At 38.0% G+C, this 22,213-nt stretch overlaps 1 protein-coding gene across 1 annotated transcript in view; it reads left to right on the top strand.

The window, feature by feature from the left end:
* The window catches only part of PRUNE2 (prune homolog 2 with BCH domain), a 146,914-nt gene extending 131,224 nt beyond the window's left edge, over window positions 1-15,690 (top strand). Inside the window, exons 14-19 of the mRNA XM_075020057.1 lie at window positions 2,426-2,557; window positions 2,713-2,799; window positions 6,207-6,305; window positions 8,392-8,427; window positions 10,514-10,561; window positions 12,742-15,690. Coding sequence (XP_074876158.1) covers window positions 2,426-2,557; window positions 2,713-2,799; window positions 6,207-6,305; window positions 8,392-8,427; window positions 10,514-10,561; window positions 12,742-12,763 — 424 coding nt within the window. The 3' untranslated portion in view covers window positions 12,764-15,690. The remainder of the gene's footprint in view (window positions 1-2,425; window positions 2,558-2,712; window positions 2,800-6,206; window positions 6,306-8,391; window positions 8,428-10,513; window positions 10,562-12,741) is intronic.
* The last annotated feature ends 6,523 nt before the right edge of the window (window positions 15,691-22,213 follow it).

Genomic DNA, 22,213 nt, shown 5'->3' with positions numbered 1-22,213 from the left:
GGCTGGTTATGAACCTTCACCTTATTTTAAGGCTTATAGACAGTTTCTGTAAGACAACAAGAAAAGGGAAAGTCAGCACCCCTTTCTTTCAGTTGTAGGCCTGTTAATTGCATTGAAGTAGAGGGAGTGTGACAGTTTACAACATATCCAATAACTGTTAGATTTAAATATTTGTGAATTCTTTACTGTTGAATTATATAGGGGTCTGGAGACACCTGCAAATCACTAAATCTCTTCTCATTTTTTATACAGCATGTTTCTGATAGATAATTGTGCACTTGTAGTATATAAGCCACCTCTAGTTTCTGTTTAACAACTGCCTTCGATTGTTCCTGAGTTTCGCGGTTACTTGCCCTTCTGGATTCCATTCACATTCCCAATTACCTTGCTTCCTATTTGTTAACTTGACTAATCCTGTAAAACTGTCTTTGAAGAGTTGGGTTTGAGCCAAAACTCTTGAGACGGCATCATTTATAGCACTTCTTCTAGATGATGCAGAACCACACAGAAAATTCTGCTGTTTCATTTGTGGCTGCCTGATACAGTCTAGAGATTAAAAGTTTTTAAAAAGAAATTTCACAACTTGAAATACTACACTTTGAAAATCAAAACCAGCACTTTGCTTTCAGAGTGAGTGAATTGTTCTAGTCAATGAGAAAAATTCTGTCCATCTTTTAAAATAATAAAGAAATTAACATTATTACCAGATAATAAGAAATTACCAGTTAGGTAAGGTTTGCAGGAGAGCTCAGCATCCCTGAAATGATCTAACGATCAAAATGATCTAATTCCACCCACAGTGAATAAGAGCTGTTGAGTTAAAGTACATGAGATAAGTGAGATCTGACTAAAAAACTAGCAGAGATTCCTTTTTGTCATAATACTTTTATTCCTGATCAGAAGTATGCATAAGTGTTCTTCTTATAACTGATTATACATAACACTTACAATTCCCTTTGCACCGAGGGAAATACAGACATTTTTCAGACTGTCTCTCTTTCTATAACTGACAGCCTTGTAGTGTTTTGAGAAGTACTTGTACACACTTTTCTGTATGTTTCAGTGTCTAAATGCCTTTAAAGCACCAGATGTTGTGCCCTATGGGAAGGCCTAATTTCATAACTTGCCAAATCGTCAGTAGATTCAGTTTAATTAAGCTTTTTGCATCAGAACATCCACACAATCCCTCACTTCGATGTTTCACTGTTAGACATGAGCCTTTACAAATGTCAGGCAAAAGCAGGGAATGCACAACTGCAAGGTGAGAAAGAGAGCAGTGAAAAGCATTGAGTAAGTAGTGATTTAGATGGGATTTATCAAATGCATGGAACTGGTCAGTTAATGGCTACTTACTTTATGCCCAGGTAAAACATCACTCTCTTTATGAGAACTAGATTTCCTACTATTCTTCTAAAGAAGCTGCTTCTTAAGGAATTTAAGGGTCAGATTAGACTGTGAGTCATTCCCATACACCTGTGAAAGGGGCCATTATGCTCAGGGATAGAGCTGCCTTTTGTAGTGAGGACACTCAGGCATTCAGGTTTTTAAGGTGTGACTCATGATTTTTCGCTGTAGTTTTACATAGACATGCCTTGGGGCTGGATAGTGGGGAGAACAGTTTGAACATTCCTGTGATGAACAACTTTCAAGTGAGGCAGGGACTACTGAGTGGAGCATCTGCATTTATAGCCCTGGACAAGAATTTAAAGCTACCCTTCCTTTTGACTGAGTACTGTGCTCTTCTAGGTAGGGTGAGTTTGGCCCCAAGAGCACTGTTCTGTCTGAATTACCATTGCTGAGCAGAGGAATTTAATGAGTGTTTGGAATGGTTTGCTCACAAAATGAAGTGATGCCATGGAGTGCTCTGTCCCATCAGAAGGCAGGTTGATGGACAAGCTTTATTAGCCTTGAGATTCAAAGTGTTTGTAGTTGGCAGTCAGACTCAGTAGCACTAGTGTGAGGATCACAAGAATTTTAGACAAGTATCTTCTCCTGACCATTATTATTTTTGCATTGAGCAAACATGATGATTAATAGTGAAGAGAAGTTTCTCAACATTTAATTTCAGATGTTCCTGGAATTTCACATGGTCCTGCCATGCTCTCCCTTGCAAAATCTCATGATTTAATGCCCTTTTAAGAAAAAGCGAAGTCACCTGTGAGATTTGAAAACTCACTATGAAACTACCTTTATAAGGAAACCACATATTTCTGAAGATGCAGATAAGATTGTGGTTTTCTAGTTATACATCTATAGGTAGCATGGTGACCAGTGCTAAATGCTTGCATTGGTTTAAAGGAAAAGAAAATACTGTCTTGTCATAAATTGCTTAGTCTGCCTTGATTTATTCCTAGTAGATGGATTTAGTTTGGGCTTAAGTGGCTAATGTAAAGCACATGCTCACTTACATCTCTACTTTTATCAGCTATGTAATCAGTACCTTAGAGCTGATGGTAGCTGAAGATTATATGATTGTCTACTTGAATGGAGCAACACCAAGAAGAAGGATGCCTGGACTGGGTTGGATGAAAAAATGTTACCAGATGATTGATCGACGGTGAGTAGTATTTTCCTTTCTGATCCACAGCCATTATTTTAAGCACTGTCCATTTCTGTTACTCCCCTGTATGACAGCGTTCACTGTATATGATCTTTCTGTATGCTTTGTGGGTTTTGGTTTTTTTTTTAAGAAACCATTTCTTTTTTATTTAGATTACGGAAGAATTTGAAATCATTTATAATTGTTCATCCATCATGGTTTATCAGGACAATTCTGGCTGTGACACGACCTTTTATAAGGTATGTAGTGAATCCCAGTGATTTTCTATGTCCCTAAGAATACAGAAACACCTTAAATCATCAAGCATGGCTGTTAGTCTTTCACTGAAGAATACTCGTTTTACAGTTAATGTTGGGATTTTGGCAGCTGAAGTTGACTTTCCTAAAGTGAGTGGAAGAAAACCTCTGATTTATGAGTGTCTAGTTGCACACATCACAGGAATGATATCATAAACCTGTATGTGTATGCAGAACTGGGAGTTAGTCCCTTAAAATAGCCTTTGTTCCAAGCCCAGCTAAAAGGCATGTAGAAGCGGAGTCTGCATGTAATGATAATCACCTCATGAAAAAAGTCCTGGCTACAGGACAAGATTAAGCTGCAACTCTGGGTTTAAAAAAAAATTAGTTACTGCTCATGCAAGAGGACTGCCAGCACCCTGAGCTGTTTGAATGTGTAAGAGTTCCGGTTCCAAAAAAGGTTTAATGTCACCAAAAATAATGTTTTGATTAGTAAAAAAGCAAAGAAACACAGACCCTGAAGACCTCACAAAGTGTTGAAGAAGATGGGCACGTATGCAGTTGAAATCCTGAGATCACGGAGAGCAGACTGGCAGGTGTGAAAAAGAGTTGCTTCAGGAAAGAGAAGCAGCATAGTCTACAGAAGCCACCCAGCGAATAACATATGTCATGGCAGACCTCAGACAGATCTGTCCCCAGGCTGCAGATGAGGACACTGGAGGTGTCTGTCGCAGGGTGCTCTGTCCTGACAGGGTGACACTGGGATGGGGAAGCACAAGAGTTCTCCCATCGCTGCCAAAGTGCGACAGGCAGTGTCATAACAGAGCTTCTTCTTTCAGATGTGGTGTCTTTAATACCAAGTAGAAAGTGACAATTAAAAGTACTAGAGTAACAAGGAAACAATACTTGGAATTATCAACAGTAATTATGAGGATTCACTGAGTTGCATTTGGTGTCTGAGTTACTTCTGTTGGCATCCTATTTGCTCCCAGAGGAAAAGTAGGCAGTAAAATTTCAAAAAATCAAATATGCCACATCTGTTCCTATTTCTTAGTCATTTATTCAGGATGATAATATTGAGAAGCAGTGACTAGAGGTTTTGCATTGCCAAACAGGGGAAAAGGTTCACTCTAAGTAGTTTGGCAAAGCAAATTAGCAGTACAGAACTAGGCACAATAGAGACCAGTTAAAACTCTCCATTTCAGCCAAGTTGATTGATCTCTGTGCAAGAAGTGAAGTGCAAATGGGACCTGAAAAAAGGTGGGCAGGACACATGGCCAATGTGACTTTTGTGAAAGATGACATAACGTACTTGAACCCTCACTGAGGACAGAAGAGCACTATGAGAAAGCTGAGTAAAAAACTGCGGAGACATGAAAAGAGTCAGTTCAGTAACAAGCAACGTAAGGAGATAGAAACTTGATTAGATTGAAGACCAATGGCTTGTAGCTTAGCTTGCTAGCCCGGAGCTGTTCACCAAACCACTGACATGAACAGTGGGAATTTTAGAGTAAGAAATGAATTGGTCCCAAGGCAAGCAGAGATTTCAATGAGATAGCTAAACATGAGCAAAATAATTTCAATTCTATTTCATCTGAGATGTGGCACAAAACAGTAGGAATCAAGAAACTGAAAGACAATGGAATGACAAAGGACAGTCAAGCAACCGAGAGTGTGCTACAGTCAATTCTACCTCAAAAACTGGCAAGGTCATTCAGTGGAGTCTGTGACTCATCTTGCCAGACAAACACTAAACAGTTGTTTGAAAGGATGAAAGAACTAGTGGCTACAAAGATAGATCCTAGATACTCTTTATGGACCAGGTATTCACACTAGAGATCATCTTAGCTGTGTTAGGCAAGAAATTAGATTTCTAATAAACCAATTGTCTGTGAAAGATATTTGGCATTTGGTGGAAATATTTAAATAATAGGTAGTTTACCACTGTTGGCAGCACTCCTCCCCTAAAGTCTGAAAGAAACAAGGACTTCTTTTTTCAGTCATGTATTTGGGATACCTGTACACAGACTCCCACATGAAGCAACTACTCAGAAATCAATCACTGTGGTGGAATTAGTGGACCCAGGAGAATCCTCAACTGGAAAAATTAACCCTTGAAAGATTTATTAAATTTTTTTTCTCCCCCCCCTTACTTCCCAACTTCAGAAGCTTCTGATTGGCTTGCAGCTTGCCAAGCTACTTTAGCTGGAAGTTCAGTTGATGCAGACTATGATTAACATTTTTGATAAAATGCTAAGAATTATCTGTATGTTATCATGACTTTGCCTCGACAGTTGTGAGTGATTCATGCATCTTAAAACATGACCATTGGCCTGCTCCCGTGTGTATGCCTAGTGATGATAATCTGGTACAGAGACAAATTAAAATGGATGAGCTTAAACAACTATTCACAGTACCTTCATGTTGTCCTGTTTCAGTTGTCTCACTTTACCTTATTAGGAAGATATGTGTGGTAAGGGGAGAGGCAGTAACCTTCTGCTCAGACCTGTTTCAGAGGCTTCATGTTGGCTGGTCATACTCCCAAATTGGCAGTAAATAGGAAGAATATGTTCTGGTTTTCATGGCCACATGAAAGAACATTCACGGTCGATGTGCATTTGTCACTGTTACTGATGTTAAAAGACTATCTAAATACAATCAGAGCTAAATCTGGAAAATTGCTTTATGAGCCAGATGAACAAGATAGATTTCTCATAAGCTGATAAATATCAAATAATTCAGATTAGGCAAGTGAATAGCCTTATTTTTTTAAGTGTCTTTTCTGAACAATCTAGCCTTTTTCTCAGTGATCATTTCTCAAACACAATAAATGATCATATAGCACAGCTGGAATAAACAACAGAACTATTTCCTCATAAGAAGGCCCTGCAGTAAGAATAGACATGCACATACACAATCAGTTCTGTACTCATCTAAACAAATAAGAAAGTTCAGTTTTATTATGTTTGAAAGAGAATCAGTGTCAAATATAAATGCTAATTCATCACCATCACTTGATGTTAATTCATCATGACCATGTTAAGTGAATGCTTCCCATTTCTTTTTACATGTAAGGATGCTGTAGAGGATTTGATTCTTTTCAGAATTTTAATACATCTCCTTCAAACTGTAGAACTAATCGCATTGCCTAGTATATAGCCATTACAATTTATAAAGTTGTCCTAAATAACAGTGATTCAGCCTAAGCAAGGAACAGCAAAAGGTCTAGGCTTGATTTCAGCCTCACTAGAACTCAGGTATGCTCATGATCAGCTGAACTATGTAATGGAAATATAAATAACAAAATGCTTAATTATTTAACACATTAAGTACCTGCCTTCTCTTTTTTTTTTTGATATAGCATAAAAGATTTGGGGGGGGGGAGTCAACATGTTGTTTCTGTGTTTCAGCTCTAAGTTCAGCAGTAAGATACAGTACGTCAACACGTTGGCGGAGCTTCGTGAGATGATTCCAATGGAATACATGCACATACCAGACAGTATTGTCAAGTAAGTGATGTACAATAAGCGGGTGCTTGTTCTGATGGAAACTATTTCCACAAACTAATAATAGTGTTTCAGAGTCTGTAGGAAAAACAGAAAGCCCCTTCCTGGTATGGTTACAAATGCGTATGTGTTGTTCTACAAAAATTCCACTGTCAAACTCAGAAACAGGAAAACGTTGTATAATGGAAACACAAAACACAATAAAAATATACTGCTAGGGGAACCAGTTTTTATAGGAAGAGTAAGGTTTTGTACTGGATCAAATGATACTGCTGGTAAAATGAAGAAAAACTTTCAGGCTTAGAGTCCCTTCATCAGCCCCCTGACTATATAATCTGAATTGGAATAGACTGTTCACTCACTAATTGCAACGCAGAATGAAAATACGAAAAAAGTTTAACCCTTCCACAGATATCACCTATGCTATATTTTTCCATAGCTTTTACCACTATTTAAGTAAAAGTGGGTTTAAGTTTTAGTCATACAGAGTTTTGAACTGAAACAATGATTCAAAGATAGCCTGTTCAACAGAAAACCACTGAAACTCCATAGGTTCACCATTCCTTATGGTTTAACCCAGAACCAATGAAACACAGTGTCTCAGTTCTTGCTTCTTATGTGTAAAGGCTTTTTAAATGCAGATATTTCTAAAGGAAAGATACCTGTTAAAAAATTGTAGGAAGTTGATTTGAATTGCTCACCTCAGCTGGCTTTTTTTCAGACCTGAAAACAGCAAACTGAAATGGTATACCAAGACTGAAAACCTGGGAAATCAATCATAGTTTTCACGTGGGTCATTATTAAAAAGAGATGCTGTTCAGGAATGCTTTTTTATTATTATTATTTTTATCAAATGTCCTAGGTTTTGAACAGGCAAACATTCTGTTCTACAAAATATTTTGATGCGTAAATACACAAGTATGATTGTCTTTTCCTTATGGTTTGTCAGCAACTAGATATGAAGAACACTTCTTTTGAGGCTGTCGTAGATTTCTTCAACCCAGGCAGGAGTTTTCACACCTGCCTCACAGTAGTTGTGAAAGCAGCATATTTTTTTTTATTGAGCTGGTGGTTGCTCTGATACTTGTGGTGTAATTCCAGGGAGCAAGTGGGAAGCTCAGTTCTTGCAGTGGCACTTTTAAGAATAGTAAATACAGTTGTGAAATCAGGGATTGTAGGGACTTTTGGTCAAATTTATTTGCTGCTGTAACTTCTTTAGACATGGAGTGATGCTAAAAATGTGGAGCACAGAGGTCATTGGTCACCTGATAAAGAGATGTCCAGAATGTTTTAACATCCCTAAAATTTTTTCATGCTCTCTCCATCCCTTTCCCCTTCCTTCCCTTCCTCTTTTGATTCCTGTAAAGATTTTAATTTCTTACAGTTTCCATTGACACAGACCTTAACCTGATACTTCAGTGTGTTTCTCTCTCTGTTTCCTTGCTGTGTTTTACTGTTACAGACTCTATAGCAGTACACTTATCTGTGTTACACACACATTTTCTTCCCTGTAGACTGCAAACTGTTTGGAAAGTCCATTCACCTCTGAGACCAAAGGTGAAATGATCACAGCACCAATACCAAAGAAACTTTAGGACTTAGAGCTTAAGAAATTTTAGGGAGCTGCTTACTTCATGTCATCAGCAGCCAGATGAGAGATCATGATTTTGCTGAAGAAAAAAATAGAAAGGTAGCAAGTGTGCCCATTGGTGGCAAGCATTTTCAAGATGATGTGATACAAAGATCTAGTGGATATCTGCATTCAAGGCACTGTGAGTCGTTATTCCCATGCCACAGGGAGGAGAGCAGTGTTCATCTGATAGTTTTCTTTCTGCTGCAAATTGAGAAAGATTCCTGTAGCAAAATAAAATAAAATTCAGCTTTTGGCTTCATAATTGCTCCACTGGCAAGAACAGAAATACCACTTAGGTCATGAGGAATCCCACCGCTAGAAAGTACATAGGGTTTTGTCAGGATTTGGGTTGTATGGTTAGTTGGTAGTTTTTACTGAAGTGGGATACAATGTGCCTGTTGTATCATATGAACTTGTACATCTTTTCTCTTCCTTCACCCACTCTTATCTTGTAAGGTATGATGAAGAGAAGTGTATTAAGAGAAGAATGAGGTAAAACTTGCTTTCTAGCCCATGCTGCTGCTCATAATGGAGTGAATCTGTGTGACAGCCTTTCACCTGCAGGCGACCTCAACAGCTGAATGAGAGAGGATTTGCAATGATGTGGAATCTTACTTTCCCCTTCAAGCTGTTGAGATCAGCCTCCCTTGCAAATAAAACTTACCAAACTGTAAATGTCCTTGACTTGGCCCAGGCTGCAGCTAGTTTAATACTGTCTGATAGAGCAACCGAATGCTTTCAGCTCTGTCCACTGGGCATGCCTCAGATTCTTGCTGCTTTTATGTTTCTGCCTCCAAATGAGCTAAGTAAGGAGTTACAAATTAAAGGTGGGTTGAGCACAGGGATAAATGGTATCATACTGAACTGAAGAGCTTTAGGGTCAGTGCATAATACTGGGTGCCTATTTTAGAAGCATGCACTATATTTGTTCTTCGCTCTGCTATTGCTCTGCTTCTCTCTTATGCTCTGCTTGCTTCTTTGTTTCTTTATATCAATAACTTTTACTCATGCAGACTGGATGAAGAGCTGAGGGAAACTTCAGAAACAGCTAAGTAAGATAGCTTTCAGCTGGATGCTGGCATTATATTTACTTGTTTCACAGGAATAGATTGAATGCAGTAGTACATTATGTGTTTGATACAGCAATCAGCTCATAGTTTCAATTACTGTGTAAGTTGCTACATGTGTGAATTGACTTCCCCTCTCACTATAAGCAGCCTGCTTTTGTACCATTGGGTCTCAGTAAGGAATAATCATACCCTTACACTATAAAAAAAACGTTTTTGCTGTTTTTTGATGATTGTTTCTATAGTCCTGGGGAGGACTGAAATCAGTTTTTTACACCATTAAAATGGTTCATTAAACATTTTCTACCCTTCACCCATTATGTCAGATGATACATAAAGTTTTTAGGAGGTATTTCTTTTTAAAAATTATTTTTTACAATTTACTAAGTTAGGGATAGCTACTGTACCTCATTCTCAGTTAAAGTAGGTAGGTAACTTTTTCTGTTTTCCAGTGTTGGTTGGATAGGCCCGTGGATTAATACTTGATAATATTGTGTTGTCTGTGGTCCTTTAATAAATCAGTATCAGCTGATGATCAGATACTTTAAATTCTGTGCTTTGACTTTACCATACTGAGGCAGTATGGTGTAAAGTACTACAGAAATCCTTAACTGGAAAGACACAATACTTGATTGACCGAACAGAGCTTAGAAAGTATCCAGTGCACTTTTTTTCACGTGTGTATTATACACAAGATTCCAGAGAAGGGAGCTGTGTCTGTAGGTTCTAGTATGACATTTCCCCCCCTGCTGTTTTTGTAACTAGAGATTTTGAGTTTTTGAAGTTTGTTTTCAGTCTCTTTCCTTTAGCTTGTGCACTTCAGAATTTTCATCTTATTGCTTCTTCTTTATCGTATTTTTTCTAAAGTTTCTTCTTTTGTGGTACACATTTTTCTCTGGTTCTCCTGATACTAGCTTTTAAAATAACCACAAAGAAATAACCAAAACACTGACCACTGCTTTTTGATTCTAGCAGTTAGACTACCTCAGAAGTAATAAATTCACATACATAGTTATCTGATACCACCTGAATATTTTGTTAAACAAAAGAAAAGAGGCCTGCCCAACCTTGAAATGCAACTTCTCTGCCTTCTATTCAAGCATTTTAAAATGCATTGCAGTATATGACAATGAAAACTCTGTGGAAGAAAGCTGCTTTCTTGTTACTCCTTTCATTTAAAAGAATGCAGGCTGCAGCATAGCAAGTGAAAGGGGAACTAAATATTCATATGAGGCATCACTGATTATTGTTGTTGTTGGATGTATGAAGTCACTGTAGTGCATTTCCCTTCCCCACCTTAAAGAAATAACTTAAAAAATTATTACTCAAACTAATTTGTGTTGCAGGCACTAAGTTCACTACATTCCTGTCAATAACATTTGTGTGTTTGTGCTGTCAAAGATGCTCACTACAGTTAGTTATTACATCCCCCGAATTTGATGTCATATTTAAAAAGAGAAAGAAATAAACAGAAGAAATATTTACTACTGCTTCTTTTTCCTTGTACCCAGAACTAGCTGCCTCTCCAATGATCCAGAAATTACTTCAGTGGAGCAGGAGTAAGAATTTTTGCCTAATACTGTCATTACATCTTGACATTATTTTACAACCATGCTGCTAGGGACTGAGGCTGAGTAGACTCCATAAAGGTTTTTTGAGACCTAAATGCTTTCATAGTTATGTTCAGGAACTTGATTCAGCACATGCAGGCAGAAAAAGCACTGAAGTTAGGATTTATTATATTTGCATTGCAGATGTGTTTAAAGTGTCCTCGACCATTTCCAAGCAGAGTCAGATAGAATTCTTAGCCTGAGGATATTCAGGTTAAGTTATGTGAAAAACAGAAAAGTGCAACATGATCAGCATTAAGATGGTGCAATGCATTATCCTCAATTAATAGTAAAGTGGTAAACTTGTCATTCTCATTCAGAGACTAAAAAGTCATATATTTTACTTTGATTTCTGGGTCGTGCTCTCGATATCTTCCTTCTCTTTGCTTTTTGTGCTTCTCGGCTTCTTTCATAGTTATTTCCCTGATTAAATCTCCAGTATCTTATGTCTTCCTTTCAAAGCTGGCCTGGTTCCCTTGGAAATGGGAATGTGTCAGTCCTCTGGCATGCTGTTCCTCTGTCTGATACCATAACTGAAGCATGTGAAAGGAAAACCCTGCACTGCTCTTACTGTGCATCAGTAAAGGTGTTTGTAGCTGTAGTGTGTCACGCAAGCACTAACAGTTCATCGCTAGAATAGCATGTCAGGAGAGGACTAGCCATTGCAGGAGTGCAGGTATTCCTGGCCAGCGTGTACAGGGGAGGAGTGATTGAGGACTTTTCTGTCCCTACCCATCTGGCTGGTATGTAGAAATAACACCGATGTCTCACACTGGTATATTGTTCAGGAATAGCATATAGTAAACCTGACTCCTCAGTCAAAGATTCCATCAATAACATGAGTATTAATAAGCAGGCAAATAATTAGAAGTACACATAGCAAACAGATGCATAAATAAAATGGAACTTTTCTTTTCACTTTTTTAAAAAAAATTGTACTCTAGTATACCTGGTACATAGGTTAGAACCATAAGCTAAATTCCTAATTCCTAGACCAGTTAACATAAAATCTCTGAGCATCTTCTTTTTTTTTCCTCAGGCGCTGTTTATTCTGTAATGAGTCAATATGAGAACTGTTTTTTTAAAGTATGAGAACAGAAATTAAATAAGATGTCAAAGACTATTTATTTATGATTTTGGTCTTTGTGGCTTGAACAATTTTCCTGTTTTTCTGAAAAGGGAAGCTGGGCAGGAAAAAGCAATATGAGAAGAGAATTCCTATTTAGCTTAAATAAATATAATTGAGGCCAAATTAATGCTAATTCCTGCTGTCTGTGCATAAATATGACTCTGTCTTCAGAAGTGGCAATAATCTTCCTGTGGTCATATCACTCATTTCTGGTGTCATTTCTTCAGGAAATAGGATTTCCAATATAAATGCCTCCACAATGATAATATCAGTTTTACACAGACTTTTCTTCAGTATGCTTTCTGCTGAAACCTCTCTGGAGTCTGCCTAGCTCTTAGTTTGCTTCTGTTGTCTTTTTTGTTTCTATTCCAAAGGCTTTTATCTGTTGTCATGCTCTCTTGTGTTCTATTTTGTTCAACTTTTGCACTTTCTCATGACTTTAAAAAAAACCAACTCATTATGAAATAATTCACAGTGCAAGAACCCTGTGTGTTCTGTAACAGTTCATAAAATTTGAGGGTGCTTTAAATAGTTGTGTATTCTGTGAGGAAAATTGTATTTTGATGCAATGTTTATGATGACAACTTCTTATTTTAAAGAATGCTTCTAAAGTATTTGTTGATACATGATTTGCACTAACTGGCAAAAATGTACACTTAGAAACATTTTTAGGGGCACTCATATCTTGCCACACTGTGGTGTCATTCCACCAGTGGGTCTTTCCACATCTAGTGTCTACTTCAGACTGGAATTGCGAGGAATGTAGTTACTAATTTCAATAAAACAGTAACAGATCTTATTAAGATGCGTATTTTGCATATGTAGTAGGTAAGATGTGTGTAAATTATTTGACACCAATGCATTTAAGTAAATGAGAGATGAGGATGCTCAACACTTTGCGGGAGCTCAGGATTGGGGAAATGACTAGCCATGTGTTTCATAGCACTGATTTCTTTTGTTGTTTCTTTGTGTTTGTTTTTTTTTTGTCTTAAATATATAGCTTTGACATGACACTGAAATAGAAAGCATCGTTGCCAGGCGTCTGAAGAAGAATGTTTGCTTGGATTTTCATCACCCAAACAGCCATGACCATGATGTGCAATAGCCAATTTGGAATAATTTTGTCTGGTTTATGATTTTTCCATGTCATTTAACAGTTCAAGAAAACCAAAAGGGCCAATCCTATAGCCATGGAAACAGCGGAATTTGGGGCTTGGGTATTTGGGTTGTTTTCAGAAGTAGAGTTTTCAGTAGGAAAGCTGTATTACCTAGCATTGGGTTTTGTGTGTATGTGCAATTTCTGTTTAAAAGGACACCATTTTACCAACAGTGTGCCTCACGAACAAGTCAATGAGGATGTGGATTTTTGTTTCATTTTTGTCTTCAGCATATTCATGTTTATGCATAGCTAAACAGAATAGTTATTGTTACAGTAAATGTTAGCTTGGTTGTATCGCAGAGCAGCAGCAACTTTACTGTTTAAAAATAATTCTAGAAATGATGCAGGACTTTCTTGAATTTGTCTGTTTCTTGCTGTCTGGAAAGTCTTTCCATGTTCATTTAGCCCTAACGACTTTTTTATTCAGTAACAGAAAAGACTGATATACTGAAAAAAATAATAGTCATCAAAGAGACTTCCCAGAGGAAAAATGAGTAACTGAAATTAATTTTATTTTAATAATTTAGTTTAGTATCTTTATTTTAGGGCTGGCTTTTATAGAAGCAGCTAATCCTGTAAATGATTGTCATATATTCTAAAAGCCTTAGAGCATTAATTCATTGTTGTTGTTGTTGTTGTTTTCTAAATCTGTTTTTCCAGAACTTTTTTTTTAAGTCATGAGTCTTCAAATGGCATCCTAACTCCAGTTATAAAGGCTATTGCTGCTATGAATATGAAACAAATACTTATTATTTCCTACTAACAACTGAAGGTTAAATATATAAATCTACAGTTGGGAGTCACACTCATTTGTTAGGAATAGGTGTCAAAGTATTATTCAAAATGTATCTAATATTAAAAAAATAAATATTACAATGCAGTTTGTCTGTGTCATAGAACACAGCAGTGGAAACATGTAAAGGAAAAAAAAAACCTAAGCATTTCTTATTTGCTGCTGTCCTGTGTACTGGCACAAAAGACACTGCAGTAAATCCTCATACTCACTGGAAAATAACTGCAGTCTCTCAGACCATTCTTTTGCAAGAGAGTGCAAATTAATTGTTGAGTGAATTCCGCTTGTCTGCTTTAAAAGGACAAGAATCGAGAACATGACTAATGCTTTCTCTTCCCCTAATGAACACACGCATGCACTTTCCAAACCTGCTGACTCACCTGCCTTTTGGGATGTCCTAACAGAAGTAATAGTGTTATGTGCTCTCTGAAATATTATTCTTATCTTCACAAGATTCTCATATGTCCTAGAATTACATTTGTGGATTCTCTACTTTGTAAGTAAGTCATTAGACAATTCAAGATAATTTGCACCTTCCTTTTATGTGTGCATTAACTCCAGTCCTGCTTCTAGTCCAGAATTATTAATGAAAGAGAAGACAAGCAAGTTTTCTTGGGGAATAAAGTTTAAGCAAAAGGCAGGATAGCATGAGCCTTGATTTTTCAGTATTATCTAAACTGAGAGTGAAGAATGTATTTTGTCCTTCATTTAAAAGATTGATATTTTTGTTCTGTGATTTGCACATTTCCATCTCTGTCAGTCAGTATCTTGTATGTGCAAGGTAGTCTGCAAGCAAGGAAGCAAGCATCCGTCATTGCACGCACAGTTGTTCAGCTACTGTAATGAAGATTGACAAAATTGTCAGAAAGGCAGGAACTTGCTAAATGCTTTATCTGCCAGCATCAAAACTAAAATATCTGCACCTCTGCAGTCCTTGCTCTGTACTGACAGGTGGTGCATTGTATCTCTGTCACACTAGCTAGCCTGCTGTATTGCATCTTTCTGTCAGTTCCCGTTAATTTTCACAGAGGAGGGGCCTAATCCTGCTGATCATTGTTGCTGCTCTATAACCTTGCCCTAAATTAGGAACTGGTAGTTTCCACCTGTTCTCAGATATTTGAATCTTGGCTTGTGTCTGCCTTATAAAAGTGCTGTCACTTAGTATATTGGGGATAATGTTTTATGTACAGATTAATATTTGTATTGACTTCCAGATGCTAATTAAGCTTCACCTAGATCTAAACTATTAAAAGCATTTAGTAGCATGAAGTCACATCTTCTGTAGACCTGTAGTTTAAGCCACCTAGAATGAGCCAGATGACTCGTGTTTTGCTATAGGTGAGAGAAGTGTTTGCTAAAAGAGAATTTCACCACAAAACAGAAGTTCAGCACAAAACTTTATGCACTGTTTGAGATGTAAGTGAGGTATAAGAGATTTGTGGTCTTAGTGGTGGATGTCAGCTCAGAGGTGAGTTTAATTCTAAAGGCTTTGTGTGAAATTACTAAACAGCAAAGATACACATGTATTAATATTATTAATGTGAGTGGACTAATAGTGGCACCCTGAGACAGAAGGAATTTGTTTAAGCCAAATGTCACATTAAAACAAAATGGAGCATCAATGTGATGGTGCAAAAATGATTGCAAGATCAAGGTGCGGTTATCTTTGCTTATGAATATATTTTGAAAAGTTTTTTAATGTTATGATATGGCAATTATATACTATACTAACAACAATGTATCAATATTAATACATCAGTAGTTTGTTGAAAGAGGTATATAGTACATATAATTGCACAGATATAATCTTTTATATATGGATTTTTTCTACTGTGTATCAGAGTGCTGAGATCAAATATAAATTAATAGTTGCAATTTTTTTTTTTTGTTAAAAGACCTATGCTGACTTAAATTATAGATTAAGCAATACAAGGATATCTTATATCATTGTATGTGTATATATACCTATGAATCAGAAATAAAGAACTGCAACCCACCCCTGGAAGTATTTCCTTTAAGCTCCAAGTTTTTTTCTTTATTCACTAGGAGCATGGAAACACTTGACTGTTTCAAATCACAGTTCTTTGTATAGTTATAAATATTTTTTTCTTTCAATTCCCTACCTGTCCTTCCAAAAATTGAAACTGACTCAATTCTGTATCTCATGATCATAGAATCATAGAATGGTTATGGTTGGAAGGGACCTTAAAGATCATCCAGTTCCAACCCCCCTGCCATGGGCAGGGACACCTTCCACTAGACCAGGTTCCTCAAAGCCCCATCCAGCCTGACCCTGAACACTTCCAGGAATGGGGCATCCACAGCCTCTCTGGGCAACCTGGCTCACCACCCTCATAGTGAAGGATTTCTTCCTTATATTCTAATCTATTCCTATGTTCTACTCTAAATCTACACTCTTTCAGTTTAAATTCATTACCCCTTGTCCTATTGCTATGTGCCCTTGTAAAAAAGTCCCTCTCCAGCTTTCTTGCAGGCCCCCTTTAGGTACGGAAAGGCTGCTATAACATGTTACTGGAGCCTTCTCCAGGCTGAACAACACAACTGTCTCAGCCTGTCCTCATAGGAGAGGTGCTCCAGACCCCTGATCATCGTTGTGGCCCTCCTCTGGACTCGCTCCAACAGGTCCATGTCCTTCTTATTTTGGGGGCCCCAGAACTGAATGCAGTACTCCAGGTGGGGTCTTGATGAGAGCAGAGTAGAGGGGGAGAATCACCTCCCTCGACATGCTGGCCACACTTCTTTTGATGCAGCCCAGGATACAGTTGGCTTTCTGGGCTGCAAGTGCACATTGCTGGGTCATGTTAGGCTTCTCGTCAACCAACACCCCCAAGTCCTTCTCCTCAGGGCTGCTCTCAACCCATTCTCTGCCCAGCCTGTATTTGTGCTTGGGATTGCCCTGACCCGTGATGTTACTCCCAACCTCCATGTATTCAAATCTTTGCTTTGCTGTTACTAGCAATATCGTTCCTGAAAGAAAGCAGGAGGAGCTCTTCAAGTTGCTCTCTAATTTGTGTCTGTGCTGTTATCTAAAAATCAAATGCATAGATAGTCTCACTCCATCTCATATGTTAGGCAGAAAACAGAAGCTATGCTGCAGAAACAGATTGACTATGAAACCGCCCTGAGCAGTTTAACAAACTTGTTGACTGCAGTGAAGGAAGGGGTCAGAGCTGGTGGATGTTCAGTCCTCTCACCTCCCTGGTACCACGTGCCTGTCCCAATCTATGTCTATGTCAAATGGGTCAATTTATACTGCCACTACTTCAGGTAAACCTGGCTGACTTTTGGACAGCTAACCTGGAGCATTGCCCGGTGAGGCACCAAATATGAGCTAAAAGGGAATAACCTATGGCTCCTTAATTGCCCACCACCCGCAAGGAACTCTAGGAATGCTCCTAGACCTTTTCAGGGCAAAGTCAAAGAAGTTGGATTAAACTAACCTTTCATGCTTGTTGAAAATAGTTTCCTTGACTTTTCATAGGTTTGAAGATTTATTGGATTTGATAATTTAGGGCTTAAATTGAGCCTCAGAAGCTGACTTATTTATGGCCATGTCATACAAAAGAAGTGCTGCTAGATTTCAGGAATCTTAAACTGTGTTTTGGTTTTTGTTATCTTTCTCCAGGTCGTTCCAATACAATGTAATTACAGTTTAAATGTTTTGTTGGCAGTTGATCTCTGGTGTGGAGTAGTATGGGATCATTTATACCCTAAATCTCAGGGGCTGGAATGGCTACACTTATGTCCAGCTATAATGCTGTAGCTGGGAGAGCTGTGGGTCATCCTAATACCATCAGTCGTTGTAAACAGAGCTCAGATATTTTGTCTTCCTTACCTTCTCTGTGCCTCACAATGTGGCAATTTATGTCTTCCAGTAATTTGACTAATGCTTTCAGAGTGCTGATTAATGGCTTTCGTAGCTGAGAACACTGGTGCCGTGCAATAGACACAGCTATTTATACAAGGATAAGCTGAAAATGCAAGTAAGTAGTAACACAGAAGACTAATTTTCAAAAAAGAAAATCCTAGTATATTAACTGTTGACATCTTCCTGTTCTCTGATAGTCTCTAAGTAATCCATGTTGCGAACATTTGTGACATCTTAACATTTTTCTGAAGAAAAAAGGTGTAAAAAAGTGTAAAATACTTAAAGTGTATGTTCTGCTCATTTACTGTTTCTTCAGGAGTGGGAAAAAAAGAGATTTTCTTTTCTCACAGATTTTCAGTTGAGGATTGTCATGAAATAAGTTTTCAGCACACTTCAGTGGTGTAAAATAAAGTATATCAGCTGAAAGGGAAATCCATTGCCACACAGTAAGTTAACATTATCACTTGTTTCCTGACTGTTAATTTTCTGCCTCCCTGCTTCTCCAAGATTTATATTCCTGTTAGCTCAGTCTTTAGAGCTAAAGCAGAAATTGATGACTTGGATTGTTTTCTGGGAGAACTAAAGTTTAACAAGCTGAATGCAAGATATTATGAAAGGAGACCATATTTATTTACAAAACCTTGAAGTAAGTTGATCCCACCTGCTCACACTCCTCTTTTCATAGGCTTCATTCACTCACACTGTCACACCCACATGCTCAAAAGCACCAGGACCTGTGTTCCCAGGGTGGCCTGACCGTGAGCAGTTGTTGGCAGCACTAACAACAAGAGCTGCTGGCTACCAAGTCCTCATCACGTTTCTCATCTTTTTTACTAGTAAACTAGGTTTTGGGCGTGGGGATTTTGAGTCCTTTGTACAATTTAGGAGTCAGTAGCTATTTTTGGGTGGTCCTTTTGCTTTAGAGTCATGCTTCCTTCAGTCTGATAAATCTGAGGCCACTTTTTTTTCCTTTGTTTGGCATATGTTTGTTCTCTTGGCAAGTTATCACATGCATCACCCTGTGTGTGTGATATAACATAACCTTTTTGCCACCCTGCTGCTGTTAGGTGGCAGGGTCTTCCACTGACAACCGCTGGTCTTCCCAGAGCGTGAGTCTTATGGTCCTGACATGAAAAACAGATTCCTTGATTTTACTGCTGGAATCAGTGTCTGGGGAAGTGTGTCCTGGAAAAGGTGCTCTTTGTTATCGGTCCCTGCTGTTCTTTTAACCCCTCTTCTACTGTGTTTTCCACTGTGTTCACACACATGCATATTTCCTTTCATATGGCATTTGTACCAATCCCATTAGTTCTGTTACAAATTTCTGCAGCTTCACAGGACAAAGAACCACAGTTATGCTGTAGTTGGTAAGTCAGGAAAGTGCTGTTGGCAGAGCTGTTGGGGCTTATCACTGTGTGTTAGAATAACTACAGAAAAAAATAAAGGAAATCTAGATTTCTTGAAGTATTAAAGATTCTTCAAGTGGAAGTACAAATACAGAGTTGGGAAATAGTCCCATATTGTTACAAGTCCCATGTATTTTGGAATTTATTGGCTTAAATGAAAATCTCATCTTTTAAATTAATTTGAAAAGTTAGAATGGTTTGGTTTGGAAGGGACCTTTAAAGATCATCTAGCCCAACCCCCTCTCTAGTCTTCTTGGGTGATCAGACATTTAAGATGTGAAATGTAAATGCTTCTAAAGAAAGCAAATAAAAGACTTCCTTACCATTTTATCTGAAATAAGTGTGTGGTGGATGGATGTTTTTTAGATCCGCCTGATTTTGGTGTGTTGTTTCTGTCCTCTGAAGCCTTTGGGCAGGTAAAATTACAATCTCTAAAATTTAATCTTGTTAGTGCTGAAGGCCTGTGACACTGCCAACAGTGTATTTTGTTAGAAATACAAAGTCTACAAGCACGGATTTTCAGGTTTGTGGTATAATCTTTTGTAATTTTTGAGTGCTAGAAATGCCCCTCAATTTCCTACTATAGACACTAGTGGGAAGAAAAGACAGGTTTCAAATTGTCTTAGCTGTGCAGCCATATATAGTTATTTCTAGAGACAAGAGGGGTGTCCCTGTATTACCTGGCACAGATGAAGCCAATGGAGGAAGCATCAGGAAATTCTCTGCTCTACTCCTCATTCACTGTCCCTCCAGTCATGCAACCTCTCTAGCACCCTGTTCCCATTGCAAAATACAGCTATCCTGCAGGCAGGTGGTGACAATTAACTAAATGTTTACAAAGCTTTAAAACAAGGGCCTAAATTCATGGAGGAGCTCATAAATCCCACAAATGTATGGGGAACTTACTTATCTAGGGCTTTAGAGCACTGTGTTGTTACTGTACGCATTTAATTTTTTCTAATCCTTTCTTTGATGCAGCCTTGCCCTTTAGCAAGCTTCCCCTCTCCCCCTCCCCCTGTGGGCTTACTTTCTGTGCATCAGCACTTGAAATAGGCAGAGGTAAGTGTTTATGACTTAGGTGTTTTGTTGGAGCTTGTTCTAGTTTTTAAACCACAGCTACGGGTCTGCCATCCAGCTGGTTGATCATTCTTGATTCCTGTTGTGTTTCTATTGCATTTTCATGTCTTGCCATGTGCCAAATACCACAATCTCTTCATTTTAACCAGTAGCTTTGTGCAAGTGAAAAAAAAAAAAAAAGCACCAAAAAATCCTTTATTGAAGAAAGCATTTCACTTTCCAGGCCTGCAATTAGAAGAAATCACAAAATTGCAGTTATGGCTTATAGCATAATTTAACTTCCCTTTAAAAATTGGTTCTTGGTAGAAGGCAGTATTACCTATTTTACTTGTAGATGTTGTTCTGTATGATTAGCTGCCTATGCTCGGAGGAAGGTCAAAGAAAGGCACTGTGAAGTTAAAATGTTGGCTGTTCCTGGTTGCAATGTTTTGGTTTACAGTTCTGCAATCTCTGCCTTGACAAATGCTCAACTACTAGAGAATACAAACTCTCATCCAAATAACTATTTCGTAAAGCCACTGAATTATCTTTAAAAATCATGTGCTTGGTCCTTACAGTTAGTTTTTCCTAGAAAGATCCACCCATTTAAGAAGAAATGATCACTTTCTGCTTGCACAGTGACTTCTCTCAACAGTCCCTCTAGTGACTCTGGCTTTGTCTGTTTAGCAGGAGCAGTGGAGTTGGCTTGGCTGAGCTCTTCCAAGTTTGAGAACCTGAAATGAAATGCAGCCTGAGCCTGCCACCTCTTTTTTCTTCCTCTTTGCTTTCCTCAACTTAAGATAACCCTATTAAGCACAGCTTTGTGGAAGTAAGGCAGAACACCTCTCAAGGCTTATAGTACATAATAGTACATTTAAATATGCAGACTGATACAGGCTTTTTGCTGTATCTTTGCTGGCTGTTCCTGTAGTGATAATTATTTTTAAGGAAAAACACAGATGACTGATGCTACAAGTACACTTGCAATCTCCTCATTTTTCTCCATTATGGAAAATCCACTGTCTTGGTCTTTTGGGCAAGAAGGAAAAACAAGGCAAAATTACCTTCTTTTTTTTTTAAGAATTTAATACTATTATCAGATTTCATCTCTTTTTGAAGAAAGAAGTTCAAATAGCCACTTCATAAATACTGTTAGAAAAACTGATTTCCTGCACTAAAGCTTGCATACATTAGCATTGTTAGCAAGGTGTTTGTTGGCTTCAGTGGACTAAGATTTTTGTCTTAAATCCAGAATTATGTTAGGTGTGAGAATGCACTGTACCATGTTACCACTATAGTTTGCATCATATTTGGATTATAAAGTTAGAAGGAATGACATTTGAAGCCAATATTTCTGTATCGTGAACAAGTAATTTGAATCCAGCACAGCACCACTTCTGAATGATTTTTAAATGCCTTGAGGCCACAGAACAATAGACCTACATCCCTGCCCTAACATTACCCAGTAACCTATGAACAGTCTTGGAAGTAAATGACAAATCCAGAGAATGAGGTTTCTTTTGTGTTTGAGATGACCAACTGTGACCTCAGCAGTGGGATGCTGCAGAAAAAAAACATGCACTGTGTATCTCATACAGTATCTAGTCTGTCAGAAAATCCTATTGAACTCTAGGATTATCAAGCCACACTGTTCAAAGGAATTAAATTCTGGTGAAGAAATAAAAAGCACAAGCTCACTTGCCAATATTATCTGTTTAGCCAAGTCACAACTTACTACAAAAGAAGCAGTTAAAATTTTAATCAGAAATGTCAGAACCTTATCTTCCTGCCTCTCTGTTACGTACTTCAATAGGCAGCAGGCAAACAGCCTCCAGCAATAGCAGGAAAATAATCCACAGAGTACTTCCCACACCACACCCTGAGGCCTGATATGTAAAGCAGACTCCCTACATGAGAGAATGACTCAGAAAATGAAGTGCTGGCTTTATATGACAGACACGTTAAGCCATCAAGACAGTAAAACTTCATCTCTGTCTTCATCCCTTTGAAGTATGAGTAACATTGCATTAAACAGCCAACCTAAAGAATAGAGAGAATATTAATGTGAGATTTGGGCTTTATAAAAGAAAAAAAGGAAAAGGAACACAGCTAAAATTATCAGTCTAGGAAAGGAAAAACAGGGGAATAAAGGACAGGTCAGGGACATGA

This window comes from Buteo buteo, chromosome Z, assembly GCF_964188355.1.
Source record: "Buteo buteo chromosome Z, bButBut1.hap1.1, whole genome shotgun sequence".
NCBI classification, from domain to species: domain Eukaryota; kingdom Metazoa; phylum Chordata; class Aves; order Accipitriformes; family Accipitridae; genus Buteo; species Buteo buteo.
This window is presented reverse-complemented; position numbering and strand designations above follow the sequence as displayed.